Here is a 16,812-nt window from a genome sequence, read left to right on the forward strand (position 1 = left end):
TCAGAGACTCTTCGAGCCGAGGAAATAGCCATCAAAAACAGAACTTTCCAAAATAAAAGCTTAATATCAATGGAATGAAGGGGTTCAAACGGGAACACCCTGAAGAACTTTAAGAACCAAGTTTAAGCTCCACGGAGGAGCAACAGCTTTAAACACAGGCTTAATCCTAGCCAAAGCCTGACAAAAAGCCTGGACGTCTGGATTCTCTGCCAGACGCTTGTGTAGAAGAATAGACAGAGCAGAAATCTGTCCCTTTAGCGAACTAGCGGATAAGCCCTTTTCTAAACCCTCTTGTAGAAAAGACAAAATCCTAGGAATCCTAACCTTACTCCATGAGTAACTCTTGGATTCACACCAATATAAATATTTACGCCATATCTTGTGGTAAATTTTTCTGGTAACAGGTTTCCGAGCCTGTATTAATGTATCAATAACCGAATCCGAAAACCCACGCTTTGATAGAATCAAGCGTTCAATTTCCAAGCAGTCAGCCTCAGAGAAAGAAGATTTGGATGGTTGAAAGGACCCTGGATTAGAAGGTCCTGCCTCAGGGGTAGAGACCATGGTGGACAGGACGACATGTCCACTAGGTCTGCATACCAGGTCCTGCGTGGCCACGCAGGCGCTATCAGAATCACTGATGCTCTCTCCTGTTTGACCCTGGCAATCAGTCGAGGCAGCAACGGAAAAGGTGGAAACACATAAGCCATGTTGAAAACCCAAGGGGCTGCTAGTGCATCTACCAGCACCGCACCCGGGTCCCTGGACCTGGATCCGTAACAAGGAAGCTTGGCGTTCTGGCGAGATGCCATGAGATCCAGATCCGGTTTGCCCCAACGACGAATCAGTTGAGCAAATACCTCCGGGTGAAGTTGCCACTCCCCCGGATGAAAGGTCTGTCGACTTAGAAAATCCGCCTCCCAGTTCTCCACGCCTGGGATGTAGATCGCTGACAGGTGGCAAGAGTGAGACTCTGCCCAGCGAATTATCTTCGAGACTTCCAACATCGCTAGGGAACTCCTGGTTCCCCCTTGATGATTGATGTAAGCCACAGTCGTGATGTTGTCCGACAGAAATCTGATGAACCTCAGTGTTGCTAACTGAGGCCAAGTTAGAAGAGCATTGAATATTGCTCTTAATTCTAGAATGTTTATCGGGAGGAGTCTCTCCTCCTGAGTCCACGATCCCTGAGCCTTCAGGGAGTTCCAGACTGCTCCCCAGCCTAGTAGGCTGGCATCTGTTGTTACAATCGTCCAATCTGGTCTGCGAAAAGTCATTCCTTTGGACAGATGAACCCGTGACAACCACCAGAGAAGAGAATATCTGGTCTCCTGGTCCAGATTTAGCAAAGGGGACAGATCTGAGTAATCCCCGTTCCATTGACTTAGCATGCATAGTTGCAGCGATCTGAGATGTAGGCGCGCAAATGGCACTATGTCCATTGCCGCGACCATTAAGCCGATTACTTCCATGCACTGAGCTACTGATGGGCTTGGAATGGAGTGAAGGACACGGCAAGCATTGAGAATCTTTGATAACCTGGACTCCGTCAGGTAAATCTTCATCTCTACAGAATCTATAAGAGTCCCTAGAAAAGGGACCCTTGTAAGTGGTAACAGAGAACTCTTCTCCACGTTCACTTTCCACCTATGCGACCTCAGAAATGCTAAAACTATCTCTGTATGAGACTTTGCATTTTGAAAACTTGACGCTTGTATCAGAATGTCTTCTAGGTACTGAGCCACCGCTATGCCTCGTGGTCTTAGTACCGCCAGAAGTGAGCCCAGAACCTTTGTAAAAATTCTCGGGGCCGTAGCTAACACGAAGGGAAGAGCTACAAACTGGTAATGCCTGTCTAGAAAGGCAAACCTCAGGTACCGATAATGATCTTTGTGAATCGGTATGTGAAGGTAGGCATCCTTTAAGTCCACTGTGGTCATATATTGACCCTCTTGGATCATGGGTAGGATGGTCCGAATGGTTTCCATCTTGAACGACGGAACCCTTAGGAATTTGTTGATTTGTTTGTTGATAACCTTGACAGATGAAACCTCCCTTGTGGAGAAGTTTTGAAATCCAGAAGGTATCCCTGAGATATAATCTCCAACGTCCAGGGATCCTGTACATCTCTTGCCCAAGCCTGGGCGAAGAGAGAAAGTCTGCCCCCCACTAGATCCGTCTCCGGAAAGGGGGCCCTGTCTTCATGCTGTCTTAGGGGCGGAAGTAGGCTTTCTGGCCTGCTTGCCCTTGTTCCATGACTGGTTGCCTTTCCAACCCTGTCTGTAACGAGCAGTAGTTCCTTCCTGTTTTGGAGCGGAGGAAGTTGATGCTGCTCCTGCCTTGAAATTACGAAAGGCACGAAAATTAGACTGTTTGGCCTTTGATTTGGCCCTGTCCTGAGGAAGGGTGTGGCCCTTACCTCCAGTAATGTCAGCAATAATTTCCTTCAAGCCGGGCCCGAATAAGGTCTGCCCTTTGAAAGGAATGTTTAGTAGCTTAGACTTAGAAGTTACATCTGCTGACCAGGATTTAAGCCATAGCGCTCTGCGCGTCTGTATGGCGAATCCGGAATTCTTAGCCGTAAGTTTGGTTAAATGCACTACGGCATCCGAAACAAACGCATTAGCCAGCTTAAGGGTTCTAATCTTGCTCAAAGATTCATCCAATGGTGCTGTGCGAATCGCCTCTTCCAGAGACTCAAACCAGAATGCCGCTGCAGCAGTGACAGGCGCAATGCATGCAAGAGGCTGTAATATAAAACCTTGTTGAACAAACATTTTCTTAAGGTAACCCTCTAATTTTTTATCCATTGGATCTGAGAAAGCACAGCTATCCTCCACCGGGATAGTGGTACGCTTGGCTAAAGTAGAAACTGCTCCCTCCACCTTAGGGACCGTCTGCCATAAGTCTCGTGTGGTGGCGTCTATAGGGAACATTTTTCTAAATATCGGAGGAGGGGAAAAAGGCACACCGGGTCTATCCCACTAATAATCTCTGTAAGCCTCTTTGGTATAGGAAAAACGTCAGTACACACCGGTACTGCATAGTATTTATCCAGCCTACATAATTTCTCTGGGATTGCCACCGTGTCACAATCATTCAGAGCCGCTAACACCTCCCCTAGCAACACGCGGAGGTTCTCAAGCTTAAATTTAAAATTTGAAATTTCTGAATCCGGTCTCCTCGAATCAGAACCGTCACCCACAGAATGAAGCTCTCCGTCCTCATGTTCTGCAAATTGTGACGCAGTATCAGACATGGCTCTCGTGTCATCGGCGCGCTCTGTCCTTAACCCAGAGCTGTCGCGCTTGCCTCTTAACTCGGGCATATTGTATAATACTTCTTTCATAACATTAGCCATATCATGTAAAGTGATTTGTAAGGGCCTTGATGTACTTGGCGCCTCAATCTTACGCACCTCCCGAGCGGGAGACGAAGGTACTGACACGTGAGGAGAGGTAGACGGCATAACTTCCCCCTCGTTGTCATGTGATAATTTCTTTATCGGTACAGATTGACTTTTATTCAAAGTAATATCAATACAATTGGTACACATATTTCTATTGGGCTCCACATCGGCTTTTAAACATAATGAACAAGCAGATTCCTCTGTATCAGACATGTTTAAACAGACTAGCAATGAAGCTAGCAAGCTTGGAAATTACTTCAATAAGTTTACAAGCAATATATAAAACGCTGCAGCGCTTTTTTTTTTTTTTTTTTTAAAAACACAATTGAATAACAAAGAACTAGTTCAGTTATAGTCAACAATTCTTTAAATGTATTAATTAGCAGAGGATTGCACCCATTAGCAAAAGGATGATTAACCCCTCAGTACCCAAAACGGATATCAAATTAAGATTTAACGCTTTTATCACAGTCAAAACACACTGTCACAGGTCTGCTGTGACTGATTACCTCCCTCAAAAACGAATTTTGAAGATCCCTGAGCTCTCTGGAGACGTCCTGGATCAAAGAGGAAGAAGCAGGAAGACTGTGCTAGAATTTTAACTGCGCAACAAGGCGCTAAAAAAGGTCCCTCCCACTCTTATTACAACAGTGGGAGACCTGATATAACGGTTTCTATGCAGAAATATACGTTAGCCAAAGTACCTCACAAAACGATTAACATGCCAGTAAACGTTTTAAAAAACAACATTTCAGATGCTGTGTAAAGTTATTACTAAGCCTGCTACCAGTCGCTTCTACCGCAGTTAAGGCTCACACACTATATCAGTATTAACAGTATTTTTTCAGTCAAATTCTAGTCCCTAGAAAATAACTCTACTGTGCATACATTTATCAGCCTGATACCAGTCACTACTACTGCATTTAAGGCTGTACTTACATCATACGGGTAACAGCAGTGTTTTCTTAGTCAATTCCATTCCCAGAAAAACAGAATTTATGTTTACCTGATAAATTACTTTCTCCAACGGTGTGTCCGGTCCACGGCGTCATCCTTACTTGTGGGATATTCTCTTCCCCAACAGGAAATGGCAAAGAGCCCAGCAAAGCTGGTCACATGATCCCTCCTAGGCTCCGCCTTCCCCAGTCATTCGACCGACGTAAAGGAGGAATATTTGCATAGGAGAAACCATATGATACCGTGGTGACTGTAGTTAAAGAAAATAAATTATCAGACCTGATTAAAAAACCAGGGCGGGCCGTGGACCGGACACACCGTTGGAGAAAGTAATTTATCAGGTAAACATAAATTCTGTTTTCTCCAACATAGGTGTGTCCGGTCCACGGCGTCATCCTTACTTGTGGGAACCAATACCAAAGCTTTAGGACACGGATGAAGGGAGGGAGCAAATCAGGTCACCTAGATGGAAGGCACCACGGCTTGCAAAACCTTTCTCCCAAAAATAGCCTCAGAAGAAGCAAAAGTATCAAATTTGTAAAATTTAGTAAAAGTGTGCAGTGAAGACCAAGTCGCTGCCTTACATATCTGATCAACAGAAGCCTCGTTCTTGAAGGCCCATGTGGAAGCCACAGCCCTAGTGGAATGAGCTGTGATTCTTTCAGGAGGCTGCCGTCCGGCAGTCTCGTAAGCCAATCTGATGATGCTTTTAAGCCAAAAAGAGAGAGAGGTAGAAGTTGCTTTTTGACCTCTCCTTTTACCAGAATAAACAACAAACAAGGAAGATGTTTGTCTAAAATCCTTTGTAGCATCTAAATAGAATTTTAGAGCACGAACAACATCCAAATTGTGCAACAAACGTTCCTTCTTTGAAACTGGATTCGGACACAAAGAAGGCACGACTATCTCCTGGTTAATGTTTTTGTTAGAAACAACTTTCGGAAGAAAACCAGGTTTAGTACGTAAAACCACCTTATCTGCATGGAACACCAGATAAGGAGGAGAACACTGCAGAGCAGATAATTCTGAAACTCTTCTAGCAGAAGAAATTGCAACCAAAAACAAAACTTTCCAAGATAATAACTTAATATCAACGGAATGTAAGGGTTCAAACGGAACCCCCTGAAGAACTGAAAGAACTAAATTGAGACTCCAAGGAGGAGTCAAAGGTTTGTAAACAGGCTTGATTCTAACCAGAGCCTGAACAAAAGCTTGAACATCTGGCACAGCTGCCAGTTTTTTGTGAAGTAACACAGACAAGGCAAAAATCTGTCCCTTCAAGGAACTAGCAGATAATCCTTTCTCCAAACCTTCTTGAAGGAAGGATAGAATCTTAGGAATTTTTACCTTGTCCCAAGGGAATCCTTTAGATTCACACCAACAGATATATTTTTTCCATATTTTGTGGTAAATTTTTCTAGTTACAGGCTTTCTGGCCTGAACAAGAGTATCAATGACAGAATCTGAGAACCCTCGCTTTGATAAGATCAAGCGTTCAATCTCCAAGCAGTCAGTTGGAGTGAGACCAGATTCGGATGTTCGAACGGACCTTGAACAAGAAGGTCTCGTCTCAAAGGTAGCTTCCATGGTGGAGCCGATGACATATTCACCAGGTCTGCATACCAAGTCCTGCGTGGCCACGCAGGAGCTATCAAGATCACCGATGCTCTCTCCTGATTGATCCTGGCTACCAGCCTGGGGATGAGAGGAAACGGCGGGAATACATAAGCTAGTTTGAAGGTCCAAGGTGCTACTAGTGCATCTACTAGAGTCGCCTTGGGATCCCTGGATCTGGACCCGTAGCAAGGAACCTTGAAGTTCTGACGAGAGGCCATCAGATCCATGTCTGGAATGCCCCACAATTGAGTGATTTGGGCAAAGATTTCCGGATGGAGTTCCCACTCCCCCGGATGAAATGTCTGACGACTCAGAAAATCCGCTTCCCAATTTTCCACTCCTGGGATGTGGATTGCAGACAAGTGGCAGGAGTGAGTCTCCGCCCATTGAATGATTTTGGTCACTTCTTCCATCGCCAGGGAACTCCTTGTTCCCCCCTGATGGTTGATGTACGCAACAGTCGTCATGTTGTCTGATTGAAACCGTATGAACTTGGCCTTTGCTAGCTGAGGCCAAGCCTTGAGAGCATTGAGTATCGCTCTCAGTTCCAGAATATTTATCGGTAGAAGAGATTCTTCCCGAGACCAAAGACCCTGAGCTTTCAGGGGTCCCCAGACCGCGCCCCAGCCCACCAGACTGGCGTCGGTCGTGACAATGACCCACTCTGGTCTGCGGAAGCTCATCCCCTGTGACAGGTTGTCCAGGGACAGCCACCAACGGAGTGAATCTCTGGTCCTCTGATTTACTTGTATCGTCGGAGACAAGTCTGTATAGTCCCCATTCCACTGACTGAGCATGCACAGTTGTAATGGTCTTAGATGAATGCGTGCAAAAGGAACTATGTCCATTGCCGCTACCATCAAACCTATTACTTCCATGCACTGCGCTATGGAAGGAAGAGGAACAGAATGAAGTATTTGACAAGAGTTCAGAAGTTTTGATTTTCTGGCCTCTGTCAGAAAAATCCTCATTTCTAAGGAGTCTATTATTGTTCCCAAGAAGGGAACCCTTGTTGACGGAGACAGAGAACTTTTTTTCTGCGTTCACTTTCCACCCGTGAGATCTGAGAAAGGCCAGGACAATGTCCGTGTGAGCCTTTGCTAGAGGAAGGGACGACGCTTGAATCAGAATGTCGTCCAAGTAAGGTACTACTGCAATGCCCCTTGGTCTTAGCACCGCTAGAAGGGACCCTAGTACCTTTGTGAAAATCCTTGGAGCAGTGGCTAATCCGAACGGAAGTGCCACAAACTGGTAATGCTTGTCCAGGAATGCGAACCTTAGGAACCGATGATGTTCCTTGTGGATAGGAATATGTAGATACGCATCCTTTAAATCCACCGTGGTCATGAATTGACCTTCCTGGATGGAAGGAAGAATAGTTCGAATGGTTTCCATTTTGAACGATGGAACCTTGAGAAACTTGTTTAGGATCTTGAGATCTAAGATTGGTCTGAATGTTCCCTCTTTTTTGGGAACTACGAACAGATTGGAGTAGAACCCCATCCCTTGTTCTCCTAATGGAACAGGATGAATCACTCCCAATTTTAACAGGTCTTCTACACAATGTAAGAATGCCTGTTTTTTTATGTGGTCTGAAGACAATTGAGACCTGTGGAACCTCCCCCTTGGGGGAAGCCCCTTGAATTCCAGAAGATAACCTTGGGAGACTATTTCTAGCGCCCAAGGATCCAGAACATCTCTTGCCCAAGCCTGAGCGAAGAGAGAGAGTCTGCCCCCCACCAGATCCGGTCCCGGATCGGGGGCCAACATCTCATGCTGTCTTGGTAGCAGTGGCAGGTTTCTTGGCCTGCTTTCCTTTGTTCCAGCCTTGCATTGGTCTCCAGGCTGGCTTGGCTTGAGAAGTATTACCCTCTTGCTTAGAGGACGTAGCACTTGGGGCTGGTCCGTTTCTGAGAAAGGGACGAAAATTAGGTTTATTTTTGGCCTTGAAAGACCTATCCTGAGGAAGGGCGTGGCCCTTGCCCCCAGTGATATCAGAGATAATCTCTTTCAAGTCAGGGCCAAACAGCGTTTTCCCCTTGAAAGGAATGTTAAGCAATTTGTTCTTGGAAGACGCATCCGCTGACCAAGATTTTAACCAAAGCGCTCTGCGCGCCACAATAGCAAAACCAGAATTTTTCGCCGCTAACCTAGCCAATTGCAAAGTGGCGTCTAGGGTGAAAGAATTAGCCAATTTGAGAGCACGAATTCTGTCCATAATCTCCTCATAAGAAGAAGAATTATTATTGATCGCCTTTTCTAGCTCATCGAACCAGAAACACGCGGCTGTAGTGACAGGAACAATGCATGAAATTGGTTGTAGAAGGTAACCTTGCTGAACAAACATCTTTTTAAGCAAACCTTCTAATTTTTTATCCATAGGATCTTTGAAAGCACAACTATCTTCTATGGGTATAGTGGTGCGTTTGTTTAGAGTAGAAACCGCCCCCTCGACCTTGGGGACTGTCTGCCATAAGTCCTTTCTGGGGTCGACCATAGGAAACAATTTTTTAAATATGGGGGGAGGGACAAAAGGTATACCGGGCCTTTCCCATTCTTTATTTACAATGTCCGCCACCCGCTTGGGTATAGGAAAAGCTTCGGGGGGCCCCGGGACCTCTAGGAACTTGTCCATTTTACATAGTTTCTCTGGAATGACCAAATTCTCACAATCATCCAGAGTGGATAACACCTCCTTAAGCAGAGCGCGGAGATGTTCCAATTTAAATTTAAATGTAATCACATCAGGTTCAGCTTGTTGAGAAATTTTCCCTGAATCTGAAATTTCTCCCTCAGACAAAACCTCCCTGGCCCCCTCAGATTGGTGTAGGGGCCCTTCAGAACCAATATCATCAGCGTCCTCGTGCTCTTCAGTATTTTCTAAAACAGAGCAGTCGCGCTTTCGCTGATAAGTGGGCATTTTGGCTAAAATGTTTTTGATAGAATTATCCATTACAGCCGTTAATTGTTGCATAGTAAGGAGTATTGGCGCGCTAGATGTACTAGGGGCCTCCTGTGTGGGCAAGACTGGTGTAGACGAAGGAGGGGATGATGCAGTACCATGCTTACTCCCCTCACTTGAGGAATCATCTTGGGCATCATTTTCTCTAAATTTTGTGTCACATAAATCACATCTATTTAAATGAGAAGGAACCTTGGCTTCCCCACATTCAGAACCTTGGCTTCCCCACATTCAGAACACAGTCTATCTGGTAGTTCAGACATGTTAAACAGGCAAAAACTTGATAACAAAGTACAAAAAACGTTTTAAAATAAACCGTTACTGTCACTTTAAATTTTAAACTGAACACACTTTATTACTGCAATTGCGAAAAAGTATGAAGGAATTGTTCAAAATTCACCAAAATTTCACCACAGTGTCTTAAAGCCTTAAAAGTATTGCACACCAAATTTGGAAGCTTTAACCCTTAAAATAACGGAACCGGAGCCGTTTTTATATTTAACCCCTTTACAGTCCCTGGTATCTGCTTTGCTGAGACCCAACCAAGCCCAAAGGGGAATACGATACCAAATGACGCCTTCAAAAAGTCTTTTCTATGTATCAGAGCTCCTCACACATGCATCTGCATGTCATGCTTCTCAAAAACAAGTGCGCAATACAGGCGCGAAAATGAGACTCTGCCTATGATTAGGGAAAGTCCCTAGAGAATAAGGTGTCCAATACAGTGCCTGCCGGTTATTTTACATAATTCCCAAGATTAAAATAATTCCTCAAGGCTATGGAGTATAAAATATAAATCGATTTAGCCCAGAAAATGTCTACAGTCTTAGAAAGCCCTTGTGAAGCCCTTTTTTTCTTTCTGTAATAAAAATGGCTTACCGGATTCCATAGGGAAAATGACAGCTTCCAGCATTACATCGTCTTGTTAGAATGTGTCATACCTCAAGCAGCAAAAGTCTGCTCACTGTTCCCCCAACTGAAGTTAATTCCTCTCAACAGTCCTGTGTGGAACAGCCATCGATTTTAGTAACGGTTGCTAAAATCATTTTCCTCTTACAAACAGAAATCTTCATCTCTTTTCTGTTTCAGAGTAAATAGTACATACCAGCACTATTTTAAAATAACAAACTCTTGATTGAATAATAAAAACTACAGTTAAACACTAAAAAACTCTAAGCCATCTCCGTGGAGATGTTGCCTGTACAACGGCAAAGAGAATGACTGGGGAAGGCGGAGCCTAGGAGGGATCATGTGACCAGCTTTGCTGGGCTCTTTGCCATTTCCTGTTGGGGAAGAGAATATCCCACAAGTAAGGATGACGCCGTGGACCGGACACACCTATGTTGGAGAAATATTGTACTGCACATACCTCATTTGCAGGAGACCCCGCATGCTATTCCCATTTTCTGAAGTTACCCCACTCCTCAGAATGTCGAGAACAGCCAGTGGATCTTAGTTACGCCTGCTAAGATCATAGAAAACGCAGGCAGTTTCTTCTTCCAAATACTGCCTGAGATAGAAAAACAGCACACTCCGTTGCCATTTAAAATAAACTTTTGATTGAAGAATAATTAAGTAAAAACTCCAGCTCCTCTCGCGACCTTCTTTGTTGAGGGTTGCAAGAGAATGACTGGATATGACATGTGAGGGGAGGAGCTATATAGCAGCTCTGCTTGGGTGATCCTCTTGCAACTTCCTGTTGGGAAGGAGAATATATCCCATAAGTAATGGATGACCCGTGGACTGAACACACTTAACAAGAGAAATAACTGTGCATCTGAGGCGCGAAATTAGGCCCCTCCCACCTCACTACGGTGCTTGTGAGGCCTAAAGAAACACTCCCAAGTGTTTTAGTAAGAGCCCTGTGGGTAATAACCCCTGAAAGAAACCCAAAGGAACCTTCAAAGTGTCTCAAAAAACGATAATTTCAATAAAAACCGTTTGCCCTGAAGTAGTGTCAACCAGCATAAACTAGCCCTGTTATGTAAGCTTGAAATTCCATACTTAGTCTCTGAATACAGCTTACCCTTCCCTCATGGGGATATTATCAGTCTTTTCTAGCATTATCACAGTCTTGTCTAGAAATAAATGACTGAACATACCTTATTGCAGCCTAACCTGCAAACCGTTCCCCCCAAGTGAAGTTCTCTTGTACTCCTCAGTCCTGTGTGGGAACAGCAGTGGATTTTAGTTACAACATGCTAAAATCATCTTCATCCCCTTTCTGCTAGAGAGTAAATAGTACACACCGGTACCATTTAAAATAAACTTTTGCTTGTAGAAAATAAAAACTACAATTCTAACACCACATTCACTTTACCCTTCCGATTGCTTAGAGCCGGCAAAGAGAATGACTGGGGGGTGGAGCTAGAGGGGGAGCTATATGGACAGCTCTGCTGTGTGCTCTCTTTGCCACTTCCTGTTGGAAGGAGAATATCCCACAAGTAAAGGATGAATCCGTGGACTCGATACATCTTACAAGAGAAAAAACTAATCTTTGCTTTGACTACAACCTTATGTCTGGCATGTATTTAATGCTTAAAGGGACACTGTAACCAAAAATAAACTTAGCATAAATCAATTAAAAGATCTGAAAAAATACACTTTTCAAATCACTCTAATTTTCAAATATTTACCTTTTTGCCGCTATTATATTTAATTTTTTTAATATTTTCCAAACCCACTCAGTGGGTACTGTTGCTGGGTGTGCAATCCGGACGGAGAACCGAGGTTGGAATATGGCGGCACCTAGCCGCAATGCGCAGACTTGCGGAACGTCATTAAAGACGTCTATGCCTGGATAATATAGGCTTCAAAAGCAGATGCGTGAGCTCAAGGGCGTAATGCGCAAGCAGACAATTGCATATTAATGATATGCAACTAGACGGCCGCTGATTGAAGGAAGCAATGAACGATTGCACAGCCCATATTAGTGGGTTGTCGTTCATTACGTCATGACGAAAAATATAAAAACATTTTTTAATATGATAAACGGATCGTTTCACATTGAATGTAAGTGCATTTTGTTACTTTCATATTAAAAAATGTTTTTATATCATCGTTGTACATACAAAAAATCTTTTCACAGTAATCCTTTAATATCCATTTAAAATACAAGTAGTTGAGCATTTCCTTTTCTGCAGGTCAGAGTATATCGCTTCAGACTTTAATGAGTGGAAATTCCAAAATGTGCCTTTTAAATAGGGAAGATTAGTTAAAGAGGTATCTCTACAAGCCATCAAAATTTAAAGGGACAGTCTATTCCAGAATTCTTATTGTTTAAAAAGATAGATAATCCCTTTATTACCCATTGCCCAGTTTTGCATAACACTGTTATATTAATATACTTTTTACCTTGTGATTACCTTGAATCTAAGCCTCTGCAGACTGCCCCCTTGTTTCAGTAGTGCTAAATCATAAAGAACTCCACGGGATTGAACACAACAATATCTATATGGCACACATGAACCAGCGTTGCCTAGCTGTGAAATATGTCAAAATACACTGAGATAAGAGGCAGCCTTCAAGGGCTTAGATATTAGTTTTAGTTTTCAACAAAGAATACCAAAAGAACAAAGCAAATTTGATGAAAAAAGTAAATGGAAAGTTGTTTAAAATTGCATGCACTATCTGAATCATGCAAGTTTAATTTTGAATAGGCTTTCCCTTTAAGTGCAAATGAAACGTTTAACCCTTTGGCTACAAGAAAGATAACAGCCAATTGCAGCAGCCGTCTAGCAGCCAAGGGTCTAAGTTGTGCACTCACTTCTTTGTGCTCCTTCCTGCATTTGAGTGCGGTTACGATATCTTGATAGGGCTGTGTCGGGATAGTGACAGTTTTGATCACTCTAGGGGGAGGAGCAGGAGCCTTGAACACGCCATCATCTTTTGGACAAGGTGCCTCAGGTGGTTTTGCCTGCGTAAAAACAAATATTTAACAATGTACAATATTTTTTTTTTTTTGCAAAAATGTCAGACTGTACTGATTTTATATACAATATGCCCTTAAACCATTAAGTTTATTGAGTTACCTAGCAACAAAACATTTTAAACTTCTGGGTATACATTATAAAAACTGAAAATGAATCATAAGAAAACTGATCAAATAGTTTTAAAAGCAAACTCCAGCAAGAATAAGAGATCACTGATAACATAAGCATTTTATTGTGTAACACAATCCAATCGACATCCTAATGCTCAAATAACATCCTCTTATTCGCTGGAGCACTTTTTTCAATAATGGTCCTAATTAAATCAGTTTATCTGTCAACCTTTGAGTGGTTGAAGTCTAACTCAGGGGCCCAGGAGAAGAACGTTTTTCACTTTCTACAAAGATTTTTTTTTTTTTAGTAAAAGATTTTCTGCAGGTCATTTTGAAATGAAATTCAATTTATATTAGGCAATTGCATTAAAGCACCATCTCAATTGCAATGCGTTAACTGGAGAACGAAGCAAATTTAAAAAGTTATATAATATATCGCAGCAGTTAGGAATCTCATTGCAAATTAGCTGCAGAGAAAAAATAAAAAGAAAGGAAAAATAAAAAGAAGTGTTAACTTGTAATATCACAAATAAAAATATAACCAAAAAAGAAAAAATGTGATAAAGCACTGGTAAGGATATTGGATCTTCAGGAATTCAGAAGTTAAAGTACTTGGAAGTTAGTTTCCTTTTCTTCCAAGGACTTTAACTTCTGGATTCCTGAAGATCATATATCCTTACTAGTGCTTTATAAAAAAAAAAAAATAAGAGACCGCTTTGAAGAGCAGAAAATAATAGGGGCAGGGTTAAAAAAAAAATCCACGAGAGCTAGCCTTGCTCCATATTTGACTGTTCTCTTCAAACAGTGCATTGCTCTGGTTGCACTGTCTTATGGAAACCTTACACAGTGCAGCCAGAGCACAGCACCATTTGAATTTAATAGCCTGATGAAAAGCAGTGCTACAAATGCAAAAGAGCTAACAGTCCCTGCATGTTTCTCATTCTTTCTACAGACATGTTGCATTTTCTGCAATGACACCGTAGATCACAGCATGTTATTCCTTGGGGCTTGGGAGCCACAAGTTATGCAGTTCTCTGGCAAGAAACTGCTAGTGAGCAAATTAGGAAATACAGTTGTGTGTACCTGCAGACTCCAGAGTCGTTTCCTGCTCAGAAGCTGCCATGCTTTGCAACTCAAGTGCAGGACTTTAAACCCCACAAAGAGGTTAAACGCAGACTGATATACTTCAGTAAAGTATTCCTCTGTGAAAAGCACAACTGGGCTAAAAAAGGCTGCTCCTACGTGGTAACTCGCCGTAGAACAAGCTACTGAGCTGTTCGTTCCTGGTAGAGCGCTTCTCTCTTTGTATGCAATTTTTTATGACCCTGGGGAGGTTTCCCTAAGGGTGATGGGGGAATCCAGACGTTGACTCCTTGTCCAGTGTGCTTAGAGGAATATTGCTGCACCTCATTGACGAGGCTCATAGAAGGCCAAAATGATTGTCTGGGGTTGTCATGTTCCTTGTTCTAAGGAGAATTGCCTGGTATTTCGGGGCTGGACTATCCTTACTCGGTGGGATCAGACCGATTTACTTCAGGAAAGTATTACTCTGTGAAAAGCACAACTGGGCTAAAAGAGGCTGCTCCTAGGTGGTAACTTGCCATAGAACCAGCTATTGAGGAGCTGTTCGTTCTTGATAGAGCGCTTCTCTCTTCGTATGTAAGCACATAGTTAGCTAGAGTAAGTAATGCAAAATACGATCTAATGAATTACGAAAGGGCCACTGGCTCGTAACATTTTACCCCTGGCTCCTAACTTTAGTTATTCTCCATATAGCTATACATAAATACCATTGTCTGGCTCCTAAAAATATTTCTGGCTCCTAAATTTTAAACAGATTTGTCGTCCCCAATTTATTACAGCATAATGTTTTTTACGCATCTCTTCTCCTTCCTATAAAAATAATGTGATGGACTCTGGATACCCCGACTGGGTATCTCCGCCAAGAGATTTCCAACCCTAGAACCTGTAGAGCTGTAAGTGATTTTAGCAAGTAGTTCACCCTAATAACCAGACAAGACTAGTATAAAGGACAGTCTACACGAGCATTTTTATTGTTTTAAAAGATAATCCCTTTATTATCCATTCCCCAGTTTTGCATACCCAACAGATATACTAAATATACTTTTGACCTCTGTGATTATCTTGTAACTAAGCCTCTGCAAACTGACCCTTTATTTCAGTTCTTTTGACAGACTTGCAGTTTAGCCAATCAGTGTCTGCTCCCAGATAACTTCACGTGCACAAGCACAGTGTTATCTATATGAAATACGTGAACTAACACCCTCTAGTGGTGAAAAACTTAAAATGCATTCTGAAAAGGAGGTGGCCTTCAAGGTCTAAGAAATTAGCATATGAACCTCCTAGGTTAAGCTTTCAACTAAGAATACCAAGAGAACAAAGCAAAATTGGTGATAAAAGTAAATTGGAAAATTGTTTAAAATTACATGCTCTATCTGAATCATGAAAGTTTATTTTGGCCTAGACTGTCCCTTTAAGTCTAAACAAGAACTGTTTTATTCAAACTCACAGTATTTATACTCAATTGCCATCTGATAAAAGCCTAATATCATTAGAGAAAGTCGCCCTCCAGACAGTCTGGCAACTTCATAAAGGGCCATAGACCATAGAGATCCCTGCAATGGATAGATCGCTGTTTCGGGTTGATCCAGAGGGAGTAGCGGCTATTCCAGGGTGTCATTGGAGAGCTCCTGGTCCCCAGATATCACAGTTCAAGAAGTTACTGGGGGCAGGAGCGGCAGCCTGGTAAAGGTACTCAGGAACAGTCCAGGGTGAGGGTGTCAAAAACCCCAGGTTCCTGAGGGAGATCCCTCTTAGTATTCACCCCACACCATGCCCATCAACTGTATGTTAAGCCCTCAAAAGAGTGGAACAAGGGCCTTTCGGAGTGACCAAGGTTAAAGTCCAGCGGGAATCTGGCGGTCCCAGTCGGCGAATAGTTCCATAAGACTCTGGGCTGGGTCTCGGCCAGGCGGAAAGGGGGTAAAGCGGGGTAGCAATAAACTCTTTCAGGGTAAAGTTCAATTACGGCAACAAACAATGGGAACTGGTGAAAAACATAATCCAACTGGTGAAGGGATCATCCTTGCAGCCTGGTATCCAAAACAGTCATGACCCTCTGATGGCAGGGTAGAGGGGAAAAGGAAGGACCAGCGGCACAGCCTGCCCAGAGTTAGACCACTGGATCAATCCTCTAGGCTGGTATAGGCTGCTGTTCCATGACAATGTTCCCCCCCTGACATATAGTCCGGCAGAGCCGGCTAGATCCTGACGGGTCGGTTTGGGGCTGTCCGGTAAGGTTACTAAAATTCAGTTTGCCGGGAGAGGCCATCTGCATTGCCGTTATTCTTTCCTGGTCGATACTGAATGGTGAATTTGAAGGGCTGCAAGGCTAAGCTCCACAGCAACAAGCGTCCATTGTCTTATGAAACCCTATTGGGCCATACCAGGGGGTTGTGGTCCGTGAGCACCGTAAATTATCTTCCATACAAATAGGGTTGTAATTTCTTGACAGCCCACACCAGCACCAAGCACTCCTCTACTGCTGCATAGGCCACCTCCCTAGGCAGTAGTTTTCGGGTTATTTGGGCTACGGGGTGCTCGCGGCCCTTCTCATCCACCTGGCTTAGGACTGCTCCCAACCCGAACAAGGAGGCATCTGTGTGGACAAAAAAACATTTAGAGGGGTCAGGAGCAGCCGGGATAGGGGCACAGACTAATGCTGTTTTCAGTTGTTGGAAGGCCTCCTCGCACTCAGGGGACCACAGGACTTGCTGAGGTAGATATTTTCTGGTCAGGTCGGTC

The 16,812-nt window shown here is 43.3% G+C and overlaps 1 protein-coding gene across 3 annotated transcripts in view; it reads right to left on the reverse strand.

Moving 5' to 3' along the window:
* Positions 1-16,812, reverse strand: part of WAPL (WAPL cohesin release factor) — a 326,703-nt gene that overhangs the window by 240,803 nt on the left and 69,088 nt on the right. For all 3 annotated transcript variants that reach the window (XM_053692042.1, XM_053692040.1, XM_053692041.1), the window contains one exon: positions 12,712-12,861. In XM_053692042.1, coding sequence (XP_053548017.1) covers positions 12,712-12,861 — 150 coding nt within the window. The remainder of the gene's footprint in view (positions 1-12,711; positions 12,862-16,812) is intronic.

This window comes from Bombina bombina, chromosome 9 (genome assembly GCF_027579735.1).
Source record: "Bombina bombina isolate aBomBom1 chromosome 9, aBomBom1.pri, whole genome shotgun sequence".
Classification (NCBI taxonomy): domain Eukaryota; kingdom Metazoa; phylum Chordata; class Amphibia; order Anura; family Bombinatoridae; genus Bombina; species Bombina bombina.